This window comes from Schistocerca piceifrons, chromosome 6 (genome assembly GCF_021461385.2).
Source record: "Schistocerca piceifrons isolate TAMUIC-IGC-003096 chromosome 6, iqSchPice1.1, whole genome shotgun sequence".
NCBI classification, from domain to species: Eukaryota; Metazoa; Arthropoda; class Insecta; order Orthoptera; family Acrididae; genus Schistocerca; species Schistocerca piceifrons.
Window position 1 is genome coordinate 538,709,368 of NC_060143.1, and position 18,928 is coordinate 538,728,295.

The 18,928-nt window shown below is 39.1% G+C and overlaps 1 protein-coding gene across 1 annotated transcript in view; it reads right to left on the reverse strand.

Annotated features, from left to right (window-relative positions):
• LOC124802498 (5-oxoprolinase) overlaps nt 1-11,563 on the reverse strand; it is a 187,784-nt gene extending 176,221 nt beyond the window's left edge. The window contains exon 1 of the mRNA XM_047263316.1: nt 11,340-11,563. Coding sequence (XP_047119272.1) covers nt 11,340-11,507 — 168 coding nt within the window. The 5' untranslated portion in view covers nt 11,508-11,563. The remainder of the gene's footprint in view (nt 1-11,339) is intronic.
• Nucleotides 11,564-18,928: the final 7,365 nt, after the last annotated feature.

The window sequence follows — 18,928 nt, forward strand, 5'->3', positions numbered from 1 at the left end:
AGACACTATAACTGTACGCGATGTTTGAGATAAAAACGACATAGCTAAAGAGTGATCAAGAAAAACGTTGATGGTTGATAATACATCAGAATATCTTAAAGTTTAATTTAAAGTAACTTAGTAATACGATATCGAATACATAGTAGGACGTACTTCCAAAAGTCTAACAACACCGGTGTACGTGCGCTAAGGCTTCTGACCAACCATAGCGTTCGCGTTTGTTCACATCAGATTTATTCTTGCGATGAACGAAGTATACCGCTGTGGCTGTTATAGTCCGCGCAGGCAAACACACTCAAGATTCGCTGCACTCATCGTTCTCCTCCGCTCCCCCCCCCCCCCTTCCCCCACCCACCCAACAGTCTGCACACATCACGACGGGAAGGGATAGCGGCTGGGCGGGCGGGCAAGCAGACTTGCAGCTTCCCACTTTGCCAGTCATACCGCTAGACAGGCGTCCGGCCCCCTCCCGGCGTCACTTTGTGGCGTAGTCAAGGACGAGACGAGACCGAGGCCGAGCCTGCTGCTGCGTCATCTCGCCATGTAAGTCAGTCTCTCTCTCTCTCTCTCTCTCTCTCTCTCTCTCTCTCGTGTGTTATCACCTCATGACTGTTGAAATTAGTCGGAGGCAACTAGCAGTGCCAGCAGTGACTCCGGCATGGCCGTTGCTAGCAGTCTTGCCGCCTTAGGCGAAAACTCTTTCTTAACTACCTTCGGACTCCCCGATATCCCCTCTCCCTCCACCACCACCATCCAACGGCACAGCAATGCAAATCTCCTGTTATACTTTCCATCATCAAACTAAGGTGACCAGACGTACTCATTTCCCGGGGACAGTGCTCAATTTCCGTGCTTTGTCCTCAGTTTCTTTAAAACCGATTGACGGCAACAAATGTCCTCACCTTCTTATTTTTTTTTGTCCTCAATTGTTGATATTTCCCAAAATAATTAAAATAGGAAGAATGCGCTGAACAGTTAAACTAGAATTCAACTGAAAACATCAGTGTTGCCAAATTTGGCATAAATTACTTATTTTATTTAATTGCAAGAAAATGAACTATAACAGGCGTGGAATTATTTTCTGGTGCGAACGAACTTTTTCTTGAATATACAAATTGTGCTCTACTAATGGCAGACATGTCGAAGAGTCAAACTAGGTCATCCGGATAATCATGCTGTTATTTTGTTTCTGTTTTATCTGAAATACTTTTAGAATGAGGAATAAATCTCATCTTTTTCAGCATCCACTTTCTCGCTATTAACTAAATAAGTAAACAAATAAATGATGCCTTGTTCGCTTTTTCTGTTTCAGAGCTCTACTACTGTCTTTAGCTGCCCCGATGGTGTCTTTAGCTGCCCTGGTGGCACAGTGGTTTAAGCGATTGGCTTCTGATCATTCGTCCGAGAAGGGTCTGGGTTCGAATCCCGATGAGGCATGGACGTTGTGTTTGTCTGAAGGCATTGGCTCTTATTCTTCTCTGGAGTACGAGGCCCGAAACTAGGGACGGGCGACTGCTTATAGTCCACTGAGTTGGTCACTATGGTCGTTAAACCCTAAACAAAAAAGTTGAATGAAACTTTTTAAGTACATTTACTAATTAAATTCTTCATTTGTATGGCCATATTAAACTGTTTCTGCTAGCGAAGTTAATGGACTTGCAACATTTCTTCTTCTGCACAGTAAATTTTTGGCGTTTTTTTGTTGTTGTTTAGAATCACAACGAAATTTCAGTATCAAATCAAAATGTAGCTTTGTTTTTGTATGCTGCCCACTAACAGTAAGATTTAAAATTTGTCAGAAGTAGTACTCTGAATGATAGTACTTGATTCTTATTTTGTATTTATTTCACATGAAAAGTATCGCTCAGGTTGACAACCATGATACGATTTAATTGTATCCACATTTTGCAGCTGCAAACGTGACTTTATTTAATGGTCCATAACATTAAATTAAATATACAAAAATTCAACAGCAGTGGAGTGTAGAAAGTATCATGCCCCAGTTGTCCTGACCACTGTGTAGGGAAAACAGTCTGAAACTTCAAAACGCGTTTCCCAGAACACGTAAATGCTTTATAGGCTCAACCACTTCGAAAAGTCAGTCATTGCACAACATTTTTTGGAAACAAATCATGTCATCAACAGTCTGGAAAACAATTTGGTAGCACTACATAATGAAACCAATGGTAAGACCCTTAATGTGTCAGAACAGCTAGAGGTATACCTCCACAAAATCAAAAAACCAGAATCTATGTTGAATGAACAAACAGATTTCGTAAGCCACAGTTATTTCAGTAATACTAAAGACCCATTCTAAAGTTATTCCCTACATATGTTAATCGTTTAATAATTAGATTTCTGGTACTACGAATAAATTCATCTTTGGTCACACCAAAGTCTAACAACATCTACACAATGTTTACAAAAATGTGTGTACAAATGTGCCTCTTGAGTGAAGTGATTTGCATGAACAGGATAGAGAAACCATTGTATGATGGTGTTAAAGTTGAAAACGCTCTTTTGGATTGTGTGGTAAGTATACACTGTTTATTCTCCCACTCTTTGGTACATGTTTTCCGCATTTGACATAACGAAATTCATATGCTAACAGCAAACCTTTTCATGAGAGTAACATGCACCTCACCTCTATCAACAGCAAAAATAAATGATTTATTCAGACGATTTACACCTGGTGATGGACCCACAGCGTCCGAAATTAATTGTGTATTTAATAAAACATGAAAATTTGTGATGGGAGGGGTTTTTTAAATCATGATACAGATCATGAATGCTTTGCTAATATTCGGCAGGCCAGCACACTTGGCCGGGTCCAGCGCTCGTCCGAGATGAATCAAGGTTACGTTCGTTTCCGTTTCGTACTCAGCTGCGGTTGGTGTAGTTATGAAGCAGGTAGAGGCAATCTGTTCACTTTCATAAAATAAGTAAGGATTTGTCATGTAACTGTTGCACATGCTTTTGAAAACAATTTGGTGTTTTAATTTTTTCCTCTTTTTCATTTTTTCCTCCTCATTTGCTCAATTTTTTCGTTGCTCGATATGAAATTTTCCGTCCTTTGCCATCTTAGGCGGTCGCCTAGTGTCCCTTAATAGTAGAAACGGCCCTCGGCTCTGGTACACATAGTGACATATGGGATCTATCGGCCGGCGGTAGAGATCCTAAATGGTGGTCCATTGGAAGTACTACACTCTTATTTGGTTATTATGAGGCATGGCATCTAGTCACACCAATATAACTTAAGGCAGTTTTAGACGATCCATAAAAATTGCATACATAGACCTGTTTATTTCTACAATGGTTTACATCAGTTTACAGCTTGAACATTTAGCTATTTTTCGACATAATCAACATTTCTGTCTATGCATTTTTGTAGACGCTGTGGCAGTTTTTGTATGCCCATGTCATACCAGCTCGCCGCTATGCTGTTCAGAAAGTTATGAACTTCTTCTTTCACCTCGTCGTCTGAGCTGAATCGCTTTCCAGCCATTTGTTCTTTTAACCTACGGAAAGGTGATAGTCACTGGGCGCCAAGTCAGGACTATAGGGTGTGTGGGTGGGTGATTATGTTTCACTGAAACTGTTGCAGGAGGGCAACGGTTTGCCGAGCGATGTGTAGGCGAGCGTTGTCACGGAGAGTGTGAACACCGTTGCTCAACATTCCTCTTCTCCGGTTCCGAATTGCCCGTTTGAATTTTTTCAGAGTCTCAGCGTTAATCGTGGGCATAAAGTCCACCAACAATAACCCTTTCCGATCCCAAAAAACGGTTGTCATGACCTTACTTGCAGACTGTGTTTGTTTGAATTTCCGCGGCTTTGGCGAAGAAGGATTTTTGACATCCATGCACGACACGCCATACACTTTCGTCAATTGGTGATGGATTTCAATCGGCGCAGCAGTGCGCTTTGCGCTCAAAAACCGAATAACTGCGCGCAATTCGCGCTTACACTTTCGTCAATTGGTGATGGATTTCAATCGGCGCAGCAGTGCGCTTTGCGCTCAAAAACCGAGTAACTGCGCGCAATTCGCGCTTGGCGGTAACATCCAACGGGAGCTCCATTCTCAATGGCTGCCATGCCAAGACAGCGCCTCAGCGCGGCGTGCGCGTGTTTACACACAGCGTGTGAAGCATTCCTTGTAACAGTGTGACCAACTGCCACACAGAGTTCTGTACTTTTAAAAAAATACGAGACCATACTTTTGGGATTACCCTCGTAAATTTCACCTCTCTCTCCTTGCAACATACGAGTAATTAGTTCTTTGAGCAGCATCGGTGTGATCATGTGGGTATTAATATAGCAATAGGAAATGAGTATCAGCTGCTTAGCATTTATTATAACTGAAAAAGCAACAGTTTTCCTTTGTTTGGGGGGAGGGGGGAGCAGCGGCTTCCTACTAATTGCAGTATGTACGTCAGTTTAGCCAGTGTCGTACAAATGGTTATGTTTACTGTTAACACAGAGTACAGGTTTTATTTGTAAGAGCTACTGCTCTTTTTTAACGTGCTTCCACACGCCTGTAGGTTATTTTCAGTAATACAGATTCCTCAAGGAAGGGGTAGGTGACCACCCGTTCCTTTAGTTTTTGGAACCAAATATCACGAAATTGGCTTTAAGGGGATACGGAATCGGATTTTGGGTTAAAAAATCGAATTTTTTTTTATTGGCGTATTATATTCTGCCATGTTTCCTCTTTAAAATGACGTATCATACATAGCTCTACTACAATTATAACTATTTTATTTTTATATATTTGTGAGATCGGGTATTGCGCTTTAGTTATACACGTCTCTCGTGGCTGACCATGAACTTTTTGGCAGTACCTTTAAAGTGACATGAATTCAAATATCCCGGTTTCCAGCGACTATTTATACACTAGTTGCCCGAAAATGTTTCTCTCTGGTTTCCTCAAGTTACTCTTTGACTTTGTGGCGGGACTGTTTTGTAAACAGTGTGATATAAGAAAGTAGTTGTTGTTGAGTTATTTCGTATTTAGTGCTTCATTTTTCGCAGTGAAAATGCCTAGAGCTAAAGCAAAAGTATTTAAAAAGCGTGTGAACTGGCAAAAGAAAAGAAATAATGATTCATTAGCAAAGCAAAGCAGTTCATCATCATCACTGTTGGAAAATGTGAATCCACTTATTACTGATTTGCCGAACGAACTTACACCAAATGAAAACAGTGCTTCTCATAAAAAACTAAGAGATTTGGAAGAGAAATATAATTTACTTGATAGAGGGAATGAAGTTTTTGAACTCATTGATACGAATATATTGTGTGAAGCTCTTGAAAACAGTTTGTGCTGCAAAAAATGTCATGGAAACGTTTCTCTGAAAGTAGAATCCCATGTTGGCCTGGCTGCCCAGTTTAATTTAATATGCAGTGTTTGTAAATACAGCTGTAAGTTTCCAAGTTCGGTTTCAGTAACTGTAAATAATGGATACAAGAAAACTGAACTTTATAGTGTAAATATTAGGTTAGTTTATGGATTGCGAGCAATTGGTAAGGGCAAAGCAGCTGGTGATATGCTATGTGGTGTTCTAAATCTTCCAAGTGCACCTTCAAAGTTTGAAGCTTACAATTATGTACTAGGATCTGCAGTTGAAGATGTAGCACAGAAGTCAATGCAGGTTGCTGTGGAAGAAGCAGTGGAAGAAAATGACGGCAGTCGTGACCTCACAGTGGCGTTTGATGGCACGTGGCAGAAAAGGGGCCACACCTCCAACAATGGTGTTGTAACAGCAACTAGTGTTGATACTGGCAAGGTTATTGATGTTGCAATAATGTCTAAATACTGTAGGTGCACAGGCAGGCTGAAAAATGAACACAGTGATGACTGTATTGCTAATTATTATGGTAGTAGTGGTGGCATGGAGGTTGCTGGGGTGAAGAAAATTTTTCATCGCTCTTCACAGTGGTATAATGTTCGCTATGTCAAATATCTGGGAGATGGTGACTCTAAAGCATTCAAAGAAGTTTTGGAAAGCAAACCATATGGGAACAGTGTAAATATAAGCAAACTTGAATGTATAGGACATGTGCAGAAGAGAATGGGTGCCAGGCTGAGAAGGTTAAAATCAGTTATGAAAGGGAAAAAACTAGATGATGGGAAAACCTTGGATGGCAGAGGAAGATTGACTGATTCCATAATAGACCACATTCAGAACCGCTATGGCCTTGCAATCAGGCAAAATACAGGCAATCTTGAAGAAATGAGGAGAGCTATATGGGCTTTATATTTCCACACCGCATCCACGGATGAGCATCCACAACATGGTTTGTGCCCCAAAGGTGAAAACAGCTGGTGTAAATACAATAGGGGACTAACAACAGGAGAGAAATACATTCACCACCACAGTCTACCATCAGCCATCATGGCAGAAATAAAGCCCATTTTCAGAGATCTGGCTGACAGAAGTCTTTTGATGAAATGTCTTCACGGAAAAACGCAGAACCCCAACGAGTGCTTGAATAGTGTGATATGGCATCGTCTCCCAAAAACAGTGTTTGTCGGAATTAATACACTACATTTTGGTGTGTATGATGCTGTGGCAACCTTCAATCTTGGAAATATAACTAAATGCCAGGTCCTTCAAAAGTTGGGTATGTGTGTTGGTTCCCGTACGGTACGTGCTATGTTCTTTTTAGATCAGCACAGACTAAGGCATGCTGATAATATAATCAAGACATTAGTGAAAAAAGCAAGACAGGTGCAGAGGGGTGCCAAAAGAAGACTTGAAGATGATTATGAAGACTGTGAAGGGGGTATTAGCTACGGATCAGGAATGTTTTAATCTTCTTTCTCCGTTTCCCGTAAGTTTACTTTTTACTTCATCTAGGAACATTATCTCAGGTACTGGTCAACCTAGAAGTCTGAAATTTTTATGACGTAGTGACATAGGTCCCTATTACATACTGAAACAACGATTTTTTAATTACTTGATTTACAAAAGACTTAGGGGCGATAGTCTAGTAAAAAGCGATGGAAAAAATTTACTTAAAAATAAATGTACAATATCTCTGTAAGAAAATACTTTGACAATAAACTGTTGTTTCAGTATTGTTGTAACATATGAATGCACATACAGTAAAATTTTTACCTCTCTGTCTCCAGTAGTTTGTGAGAAAATGTTCCCTATAGTAGGCATATATTAACATTGCGGGGATAGGTGATTCCGTATCCCCTTAAGGGATTGAGGGAAACCACGGAAAACTTCTTCAGGGTTTCTAGACTACGGTTTTAACCAGTAAACGCCCGATCCATTAAATAATCTAACTCCCAAGTATAAAACAGCTTCAGTTTTCTGATTACTTAACAAATGAGCAAATGTGTTAAATATTGGACGTTAAGCATATAAGCTGAAGAAAGTTTATTAGAAGTCTGAAATTATGTTTAAAGTGTGTTGGTGGTGGCTAAAATGCTCTTATTTCATGGATGAGTTGTGATCTGGTTAATTTGCGCTCCATTTAAGCAAATGCCAGCTTGTCACGCATCTCAATGTTTATGACGCCATATCCCATAGACACAGTGTCGCACAATGATACACTTTGACAAGTAAATTCAGTGGTACATGTGGATGCTGTCTTCAACATGTACTGGGAATAGAGTTCGCGCTAAAGAAATAACGTCATGCCTGATTCAATAGTTTAAATGCACGAACACCAAAAACGTTGTAAGCGATAAACATTTTTCCTTTCATTATTTAATGGAGGGTATCATAGCGAAAAAGTTTAGAAAACGTTTGAAAGTGTATGTAAACAGTGCTCTCTTTCTCAAATACTGTATGAATAAAATCTGCATCATCTCCGCGCCGTGAGTTAACTCTACATCCAAGGTGTATACACAGTTTCTAACTTTAATACTTGCCTTGTTCTTGAAACCTCTTAATGAGTATTATGACAGCATTTTGAATTTCTAATTTCGGTGGATAAGTACTGGTGTCCATAATTAAAGCTCCAGTTTCAAAACGCTATAAAAAGAGAACCATAACGAAAAGGTGAACAACATACGGTGCTGTAAGAGTCAGAATAAGCACACCAACAAACGCGCAGCACACGTCTGTTCCTTAGTTTTCATCCGAGACATCCGACCTACTGCCTCCACGAAGGATCGCGCGCTTTTGCAATAACGTTGCCTTTACCCCAATAGCCCTGCATGTTCCGAACACTCAGGTGTATGCAAAAAGGCATTCGTCCGGTGTCTGCTAAGGATGTCGAGCAAATGATTACAAAATTCGAAAAGACAGTTTCTTTTGAAGTGCGATGTGGCGCCTGTCGAAGATGTGGACACAGCACTGTAGGCGGGGTCGAGCGGTGGTGCGCAAACATGCAGTGCACGGAGTACTAGCCGAACGTTGGACACACCTGCGAGCACGGCGCATAAAATTCTACGAAACGTCCTGCATTAGGAGGCGACCAAACAGCGAGGTCATCGGTCCCATCGCCCATGTTCAGGAGTTGCTTCCTGCTGGCCTGCCAGTACGCCAAATGTTCGCTCTGGAATTTTTTGCTCAAATGGAAGTGGGCAATGAATGGCAATGGAACGTTCTGTGGACAGACGGAACCCGTTTCCATCTCCATGGACTTGGCAAAACACGGAATTGCATAATACGGGCGACGGAAAACCAGCACGCACATCAACCGGTGCCATTTCATTCTGGAAAGGCAGGTAAACGCTATTAAGAGTGTTTTGCGCACCAACGTCATTCCGACCCTTCAACAGCGTGGATGTGTGGGGAGGATCATATTTTTGCAAGATGGCGCTCCTCCGCCAGTGAAGTGGCTGCTGCAGATGCATTTCGGAAATGCTAGAATTGTCAGAAGTCATTTCCTTACAGCCTTGCCGTCCAGATCACCAGATTTGAATTCGCGCGACTTCTGAAAGACGTTGTGTTCAGTTCTCCAGATACGAACGTAACTGAACTGAACTGCAGACAGATTCTGAACGTGGCCCCTGAGAAGACACTCCGATTGCAGAACGTGCAGTTTTGCAGTTTCAACTTGTGGCAGATGACGGTTGACAGCATACTGAACATGCCTTGCGCCAATATCGAGACAATCCGAAACCGATATCATTTTGCTTTTTATGCGTTTTTTTTTTATTTCATAACAACCAAAAACCAATTTTTCCCATCCGATGTTGCACGACGTTGTCGCTGTGGATGGGCTTACCTAACAGGACCACAGCTGTTGACTGCCGAACTTATACAGTCATGCACATTGAACGGTAGGGATGGTGTAAAGTGCATCTCAAACTATAGCCGTCTTATTGCCATTCATCTATCATTTGAAGCCGACCCCATTTAAGTTACGACGCTTGCAGCACCATCTACTGGTTGCTGTTTTGTTCATAACCTTTCCCCTTGCGCCAGTTATGCTTTTCAAATTTGACGTCATTCTATGCAGTAGTTCTCTTTCTACAGCGTTTGTGAAATTCATACCCAATTTTTGTTATCCCTTGCCGTTACACAGGCAATCTGACAATAGCACCGTGCACCGTTCTAGCAGTTTCGTGATACAGATGCATAGTATACATTACGTTTGAGAAAAGCAACCGATAAAATAGATTTACAGCTATGAAACAATGTATTGTTGTCGCCAAGCTAGTATGCGTAATAATTCCCTGAAAGGAAACAATGGAGCTGTTGTGTACATAGCACACATATAAGAAGGTTTGTGATAAGCAGGCGTACTGATCTCGCCGCTGTAACGTCGGTACCCGTGAGGGTCGAAAAATGTTACTTCGCAGGCGCACTGCTATAAGTACGACGAGCGTCTAACTGCTACTGGAAGAGGCTTAGACGTCAAAGCCGGATGACACGCGTGCCGGCCCGCGAACAAGCCCGTGATAGAACTGTCACTGCGCCGATAGATTTTGATTGCCGCGCGAGCAAAGATGACAAAACGATCTCTCCGCACATTCTCAGCTTCCCATTTGCTTTCCAAAGCACAAAGTGACACACCTACATGGCATAAACGTCTTCGCACAATGTGAATGTGCACGGAGCTAATATCGACAATGGCATTGTTGTGACTCTTCAAGATTTCCCGGCGGATATGTTATAAATAGTCTTCACGGGTTTGCTGCCGGATGACGTGCAAATTCTACAATATTACCTCGGAGCATCTGTCCGACATCTTCAGGTGGTTCAACACATCGTCATCCAGTGGCAAAGCCGTGAAGACTATTTATGACAATGGCATTCTTAAAGAAGAAACGGAAAAAAATACAAGCACTTTTCAACAACAACTTAGATTACTCGGACATAAATATGAAAGCTAAAGGATGAGAAGAAGTCGGTGAAACAGTTATTTTCAAGTGCTCAGGACAACTTCAGCTGGGGCAGACAATCTTATGATCGTATTTTTGTATGTTAATGGGGGTAAAATAATAAGTAATTCATCAGAACTTTCAACATTTATTCGAAAATATTGAAAAACTTTTTTGGATCTTGTCGAAGTTTATTAAATATTGTGCAGAACTTTTCACTTATTAGCCTGTCACTCCAAAGGGGGTGTACCCACTGCTCTTTTTTATGATATTTTCTTTTGCTTATCATGAATCGCAATAATGACCGTCTCATCAAAATCCATATCGACCAATGACGCTTGAATTTCGAAATGTGTTTAGTGAATCATCCTTCGAGAGCGCACTTCACTTTTAAATTGATTTATTTGCCTGTAAACAGTTTGTGTTGTATAAGGCACTGTTAGTGCACACATTATTATACAAATGGTTATACAAACGATTAACATCATAAATATTATTATTTGATGATGACGTGCCAGTGACTGCAGCTTTATAGTCACGATGACAAAACTCACCCGTGCTTTCTAGCCCTAGCCTGCCACTAAATGCCGTAATAACTGTGCGGTCATAACGTGGAAGTTGAGTGCGATGGTATGTGGATAAACATGTAATTTTAAAACTGTGACGTTGTGTTGTAATGATACTCGTATGACAACAAGTTTGCACATGTACTTGGAAATGCTCTGGTGAGACGAAAACAGTGCAATAGTACAACCAAGGAAAAATAAATGAGAGCTGCATGTAGTAGTCACCTAAACATTTCATAGCAGCTGCGGACCTAATATGTATGAAGCTGAACCTAATAATTACACTTGAGGTAAATAGTAAGAATAAAATAGGCGCACTCGGGAGGCAAATATAAACACAACAAACTTAACACCACATATATAACGGATCTTCTCAACAAAGTTTATTGTGAGGGTATTATGAATAATTAAAGCACTAACACTACTGATTGTATCTGTTATACAATACAGTCGAAATCAAGAACAAACATTCATGAGTCCTCACTCACCTCTTCCAAGATTCTTCTTATACCTTCTCTAGGAGCATCAGGATAGTTGGCAGGATCCACAGATAAAAGTTTCATAACGCGAATCTTTCCGCCTGGACATTTTGCATAGATGTCTGTGAATGTGCCGCCTCTGTCAATCGCGAATCTAAACTTGTTGTTTACAACCATAGCGTCTTCTGCAGGCTTCTGGGAACAGAGTGCGCTTCCGCGACTAACTTGTTTCTCAGCTGTTTGCCAGCTGTTATATAGTGGGGGTTTGTGTCATGCTGCTGGTAGGTTGCTGCGGTGGGAGGTAGGGGTCCAGCCAATGAGCATCACTCGTTACTGCCAGTAGTCTAGAGTGTTATGACAACGCGAGAAGAAGAAGCTGAGTAATCGCGTAGCACACGTGCCCTCTTTGCGCAGTCGTGAGTGAGAATTACATTCAGATAACGCTAGCTAGCACTGTCAAGGTTAGACAGTGACTTCATGCACTCAGCCAAGACGCAAGCGGAATTCCTTCTTCAGCACTGCCTGGATGGGAGCAAAAGTTTTATTGCTGCGTCACTGCCGTCATTCGTTAGTTCTAACGCTGCAAGCTGAATTGTTTTGACCGTTTTAGCATCGTACCAGACTGTGGTGTTGCTTCAAACAACAGGGTTCTTCTTTAGTGTTTGCGTACTTGTATTGGAAATCGAAACCTAGAGTGATGAAATTAAGTGCAGAATTTTCTCCGCAGCTTTACTTGAGAGAGTGTCATCCACAACAAATCGCTGCTGTTACCCATGGCGGGTAATAATTCAGTTTTTATTGGAGTCTTTCGGTTACAGCGCGTTTGCAGGAATAGAGAGAGAGAGATCTGATTTTACATTGCTGTGACACAAAATATAAAGTCTAATGAGTTACAAGTAAGTCGCTTCAAAATTCTGAAGCACAGATTTCATATTTTTTATTCTCAATTACAGACAGTCAGCGTACGCGGCGTAAAAACACGTTATTTTGCTACGCGCTATCAGTTACTGAGTGTGTCTTCGTGGCATTTGTGTATTTAGTGCAAATATCTCTTAATCTTCTCATTTGCTAATTCATCTACAACGAGATATGTATATACTTCATTAATTTTACTGTAACACTACCAATAGTCTATACCAAACGCGTTAGTAAGTCCAGTATGGATTAATGAGGTTTTCTTTTCTTTAGTGTTCAGGGATTTACAACTTACTGCTTGATATCTCCCAGCAATCTGTCAGTCTTTTTCTTCAGAATATAAGTGTAAGTTCTGAACTGTACACTTGAATGGACAATTTATTTAGAAGTCATTTGTACTTCCAGTAGTGTGGTTATGAATTTAACACTTAATCCAAAATTCATTCTGACTATTAACCACAAATTGCAATAGAGAGTAAGTGTAGGCCTGTTGACATGTGTAAGACTCCCTGCTGGAAAGAGGCTTCTGCAAGATATCATTTATCATCTACATGCTACATAATATTTGTTGAACCCTTCTGTAGACTAAATGCTATTTGATGCTAGGTCCAATGCCCCAAAAAGATTATGCCACAGGAAAGCATCTTATTTATTTATGTACATGTTTGTATGTGGCCACTAGGCTGATGACTTGCAAAAGTCATAGATAGCTTGAGTAGTGAAGAGATATAAGTAATACCTACATGTAGTACTGGTACATATATTCATCTTGATATTCTAAGTATGTTACATGTTGCAACAAAGCACCTGCAGCTTAGAATTCACTGAGTGAACACGGAAACACTTATTAACTAGAAAAGCTTTTAACTCCCTCTGGAACAGCTTAACTTCAGAAGTATATGGCAACTTGTTGAATCATGTCTGACCATTAATATAAGGACTGTTGTCAGCCTTTCGTTTTCTAAATTTTATCTTCTTCCGTAGTTACCCTTGCTTCTGTTACCATAATTACATGTGAATGGTGGGCTCCATGTGGTTCCCAAGTTGTGCAGTGACCGTAAACCATAAAATGAATATTTTATGTAAATATTTTAGTATTATATCATTATATTTTACCTCCATTTGTATGTCATTTCTTCTTCTCATTTTTATTTTAGCTGTATCTTTTTGCATAGAGGGCGGGTTTGCTTTGCAGCACCCCCTTATGGTTTCCTCGTTGTCTTACTAAATTCTTGATGTATCACTTTATGTCTGACCTCTGCTTAAGACAGTTTTACTCCTCAGGGCACATATTCGTTGAAAGGTAAATTTGTATGTGCATTTTAAATGGTTTAATACATCTATATTCATTTAATTGGGTTTACATTGCTTTATGTTCATTTATTCATTTGGTCACCGTTATTAATTATTTTTATTCTTATATTTGTAGCACCGATGATGGCTGTTAATTAGCTTAAATTGATTTGCAAAAGTGAATAAATAAAACATGATTTTGCAACAGGTTGCTGCTTATTTGGTAATTTTATGGTTTACAGTCGCTGCACAACTTGGGAACCACATGGAGCCCACCATTCACATGTAATTATGGTAACAGAAGCAAGGGTAACTACAGAAGAAGACAAAATGTGGAAAAAGAAAGGCTGACAACAGTTCTTGTATTAATGGTCAGATATGACTCGACAAGCTGCCACATACTTGTGAAGTTAAGCTGTTCCACAGGGAGTTAAAAGCTTTTCTAGTTAATAATTGTTTCCGTGTTGACTCAGTGAATTCTAAGCTGCAGGTGCTTTGTTGCAACATGTAACATATTTAGAATATCAAGATGAATATATGTGCCAGTACTACATGTAGGTATTACTTATATCTCTTCACTACTCAAGCTATCTATGACTTTTGCAAGTCATCAGCCTGATGGCCACATACAAACACGTAAATAAATAAATTAGATGCTTCCCTGTGGCATAATCTTTTTGGGACAATGGACCTAGCATCAAATAGCATTTAGTCTACAGAAGGGTTCACTAAATATTATGTAGCCTATAGATGATAAATAATATCTTGCAGAAGCCTGTTCCATATAAATTGTCCATTCAAGTGTACAGATCAGAACCTACATTTATATTCTGAAGAAAGAGACTGAAAGATTGCTGGTAGATATCAAGCAATAAGTTGTAAATCCCTAAACACTAAAGAAAAGAAAACCTCATTAATCCATACTGGACTTAATAATAATATTTTGATTCTGGAATGTAATTTCCAGTAATGGGTTTTCTTCCAAATTTAACTTTTTTGGTATGGACTGTTGATAGTGTTACAATAAAATCAATGCAGTATATACATATCTCGTTGTAGATGAATCAGCAAATGAGAAGATTAAGAGATATTTGCACTAAATACACAATGCCACGAAGACACACTCAGTAACTGATGGCGCGTAGCAAAATAATGTGTTTTTACGCCGCATACAGTGACTGTATGTAATTGAGAATAAAAAATATGAAATGTATGTTTCAGAATTTTGAAGTGACTTATTTGTAACTCATTAGACTTTATATTTTGTGCCACAGCAAAGTAAAATCAAATCTCTCTCTATTCCTCCAAATTTTATAATTACATGTATTACTGCACTTATTTACTTTGTTTGTACTACTCAGAAAAATATGTTTGTACAAATATAGTTAATTACATCTTGCATGGATGGAATATATTGTTAAATATTTATGTTGGGCAAAGGTTCCATGAGAGGACTCTCTGGACTCTCATGCATTAACGTAATCGCTCTCTTCTGTAATGTCAGTTTTCTATTCAGAAGCAAGTCTGCCCCACAGTTCAATACCATAATTCAGAAATTGATAGTGTTTCATTGTAAACGAGTTTTAATGTTTAACTTGGAATTATTTTTGGCTTACAAGATTCAAACTACTGCTGATTGCCTTGCATAAAAAATTAATGTGGTTTACCCACTGAAGAATTTTTTTTTCCAGATGGACAACAAGAAATTGATGTTATTTGTTTCTACTGATGTAATATCATATGTTTTGTGTATTTCGAACTCGAGAGAGCCAGTTTTAAATGTTAGCAGCTGATATTCACAGGTGTTTGTGTTTAGGCCTTGGTGCAGAAAATATGGTTACTTCTGTTACACATTTAGTTGCAGCTGACTGTAATTCCTGAAAGTCTTTATCGTGAAATGAGATGGAGTTGTCATCAGCATGGCTTACTAGATGCAAGTTGAAACTTTTATTACATCACTAATACAAACAAATAAAATTTTGCTAAGAGCCCTAGCAAAACTATCTGCAGGTCTACAGAGTGCAAGAAATTTCTGCGTGGGAAGTGTGCAGAACTGATTTTTTTTTTGTAACTTATCCATATATTGGTGCCACCTAAATTTCTTGTCCATCAGGATGCTGTACGTGCTCATTGATCTCTCATTCTGGTATCATGGACTTTTTCAAATATCATTACTGCATATTTCGGTCTTTCAGCACATACGTCATGACACACAGACTGATTGCAAAGGTAATTTAAGTGGATGACATAAGTTCAGCACAAGATAACATTTTTCTTGTAAAGGCGCTGCAGGGAGAAGGATTAGCCCACTGCTTTTCATTTATTTGAAATTTTTGTTTATTTTGTTTGTGTCATCTTAAACAACAGCTAGGTATGGAAAAATCGCTGTCTGCTGGCGGAGTATTCAATACCTGTTTAAGTAAATTTAATGCATTTGCTTGTGACAATTCAGTTCTGGGAGGAAGAATTCATTTATTTTATTGAGCAGTAATTGGAATGTATCATTTGTCTTGGTTACTGTCACCATAAGAGAGATGAAAATGTTGCATTTCTTAATTTATTTGTGTCTTACATAATAAAGTTCCAAATATGCCCGCAATTTGTTCTTGAAATGTAGTTTTGTGTAAAGTGCGTGGTTTTTGCATTTCTGATGATACAGTGAAGAAATCATATTATTGCTTGTAATGTGTCTTTAAGTCTTGATTGCAGCCAGTCCCCTCATCTACTATGCATCCTTAGTAAACTTCTTCCCATTCATCACCCAGTACATTCACTCTGAATATTGTAACTGAGTAAACATTTTTTGGAACTGAATTATTCATTTCTTAGCTAAACTTGACTGGTGATGCTTTATTGCTGCTATTTGATCATCATGGTCAGACAAACAATGTATTATGGAACTCTTATCAGTTTCATGAAAAATAATTGAATTTTGAAATGTATTGTGAATAGCTGCTGTTATTTCTTTCTTTCTTACTGAGAATGCTAGTAGGGCAGTCCAAAGTAAAGTTGGACATAAAGATGTCCTATAGTACGCTGTTGAATTTCTTCGACAAATCTTTTATGATAGGTAGGACAATAATCTTATAAAAGAGGTACACAGACCAAAAATGTTGTAAAATGTCTTTTATAAAAGATATTTTGATAAAGGTCTTTTTACACTGCAATATGGACATAACTCTACATGCTCTTGATCAGTACTTTCCAAGATGGAATAAAGACTGAATCACAAAATATATTGACTTCCCAGTTATTAGTATTTCATATTGGTACAATCTCTAGTTACCTTATGGAACAAAAGTAGTTTCCTGTGAGATAAGTGGAAACCGTCTGGATTGCTGTTTTATGTTTCTAAGTCTGTTACTGACATACAGCAATGAAAGAGCTGTTCAGAGTAATACTCAAAAGAAAAGAAAAAGTGCCCAATAGAAAAATACACAGGTCACTCTCTTCTACAAGAAGAATAATGGACCACAAAACTACAGTCAAGTTTCATTCATGCCCATCCTTTCAAGAATGTTAGAATATATCCTGAGCTTAAAAATAATTATGTATGTCAAACAGTGTGAGCTCGTCCAAGCCAACCAGCATAGATTCTAATATTAGCAATTGTGCAAAATTCTTCTTGCGCTATAAAGACTTGCCATATTGAAAACGATGGATTAAGGCAAGCAGATGTAGCTAATATTCCATGACTTTGGATAAGCATTTGACTCATTACCATGCCAATTTTTATTAACCAGAATATAATTGTATGGAGTGTGAAACGCAGTTGGTGACCAAGTTGTGGTTTTCTTTGTTGGCAGGATGTAGTCTGTGAGGTTGGATGGAAAGTCATTGACATTAGTTGAAGTAACTGTAAACATGCCCTAGGGTAGAGCTTTCAGATGTTTGCTATCACTTTTGTATGTTAATGATATGGCAGAATATATGTATAGTAACCTTAGATTTTTCACATATAATTCAGTTACCTATAGAAAAGAATTGTCTAAAATGTCCAGATATATTCAGTCAGATCTTCATGTGATTTCAGAATGATGTAAAGATTGGCAACTTTATTTACATGTACAGAAATGTAAATCTGTGCATTTCACGAAACACAAAAATCTAGTATTCTATGGCTACACCAATGTCACAACTGGAATCAGTCACTTCACACAAATGCTTGGGTGAGCTGAGGAAGAAATTTTTGAGTATATACATTTGGATCACAGCATTGTATGGTTGTGAATCATGAATAGTAGGAAAACTGCAACAGAAGAGAATCAAAGCATTTGAGATGTGGTACTGCAGAATAATGTTGCAAATTAGGTAGACCAATATGGTAAGGAATGAGGATGTTCTCCACAGAGTTGGTGAGAGAAGGAAAGTATGGAAAACACTGAGAAGTTGAAGGGAGAGGATGATATGAAATGGCACGAGTACATTGGCTCATTTCCTTTACTTAGGAAATGGCCGGATTTAGGTCAGTGGCAGGATACTGGGAAAATATAATCATTCTATAAAGGAGACCTTTTAAAAATTGCTTGTGTGTCTTATGTTAGAATAGTGCTCTATTGTGTGGCATCTCTATAACTAGTGGGGTGTATTGAATGCATACAAAGAGTGCCACGAAAGCGAAAAAACTGTAATTGGTAGATTTTTTGTGAAGAAACTGTAGTTACAAGCTTGGAGAGGCAGTATTAAGTGAAGAATCAAGGAATATACTTCAGGTTGCTACGTATTGCTCCCTTGGTGACCATAAAGACAGGACTCGACCAATTTCAGCAAATCTGGGCATTTATGCTCAGCATATCTGGGGATTTATGCAGTCATTCTTTCCACACTTGGGTGTGACTGAAATGGGAACAAACAGTGACGTGTAATAGTGTGTTAAGAACCCCCTGTTGTGCACTGTACACTGGTTTGCTAAGTATATAAGTAGGTGCAGATTTGTTTCACTGTTGTAGCTGTTGGACTAACTGAAATCATTGTCCAGAAAACTGACATATTTGGAATTTGCAAAGAGCCACAGGACAGAAAATAAATTAAGTGGAGAGTTGAGTTTGAAGATTATCATCTCAAGAACATAGTAATTATTTTGGGAGTGATGTGTCATGCAGTTGTGATGATTGCTGATAAGAAGCTGAAGCTCTAGGTTTTAATACCAGAATTTGACAAATATAAAAATTTGAGACAGAATATCATTTCCTTTGCAGCTTCAGCATTTTGGCACTGACTGCACCTGTAGCATTTCTTCATTGCATTAAATCTGACATTCCATGCTCCGAACCATAGAATGCCAGTTTTGCTTCTCCTGACAATGATGCCCTCCTGGGTAGTCCCCACTCGGAGACCCAAATGGGGGGACTGTTTTACTTCTAGAATATTTTACCTAAGAGGATGCCATC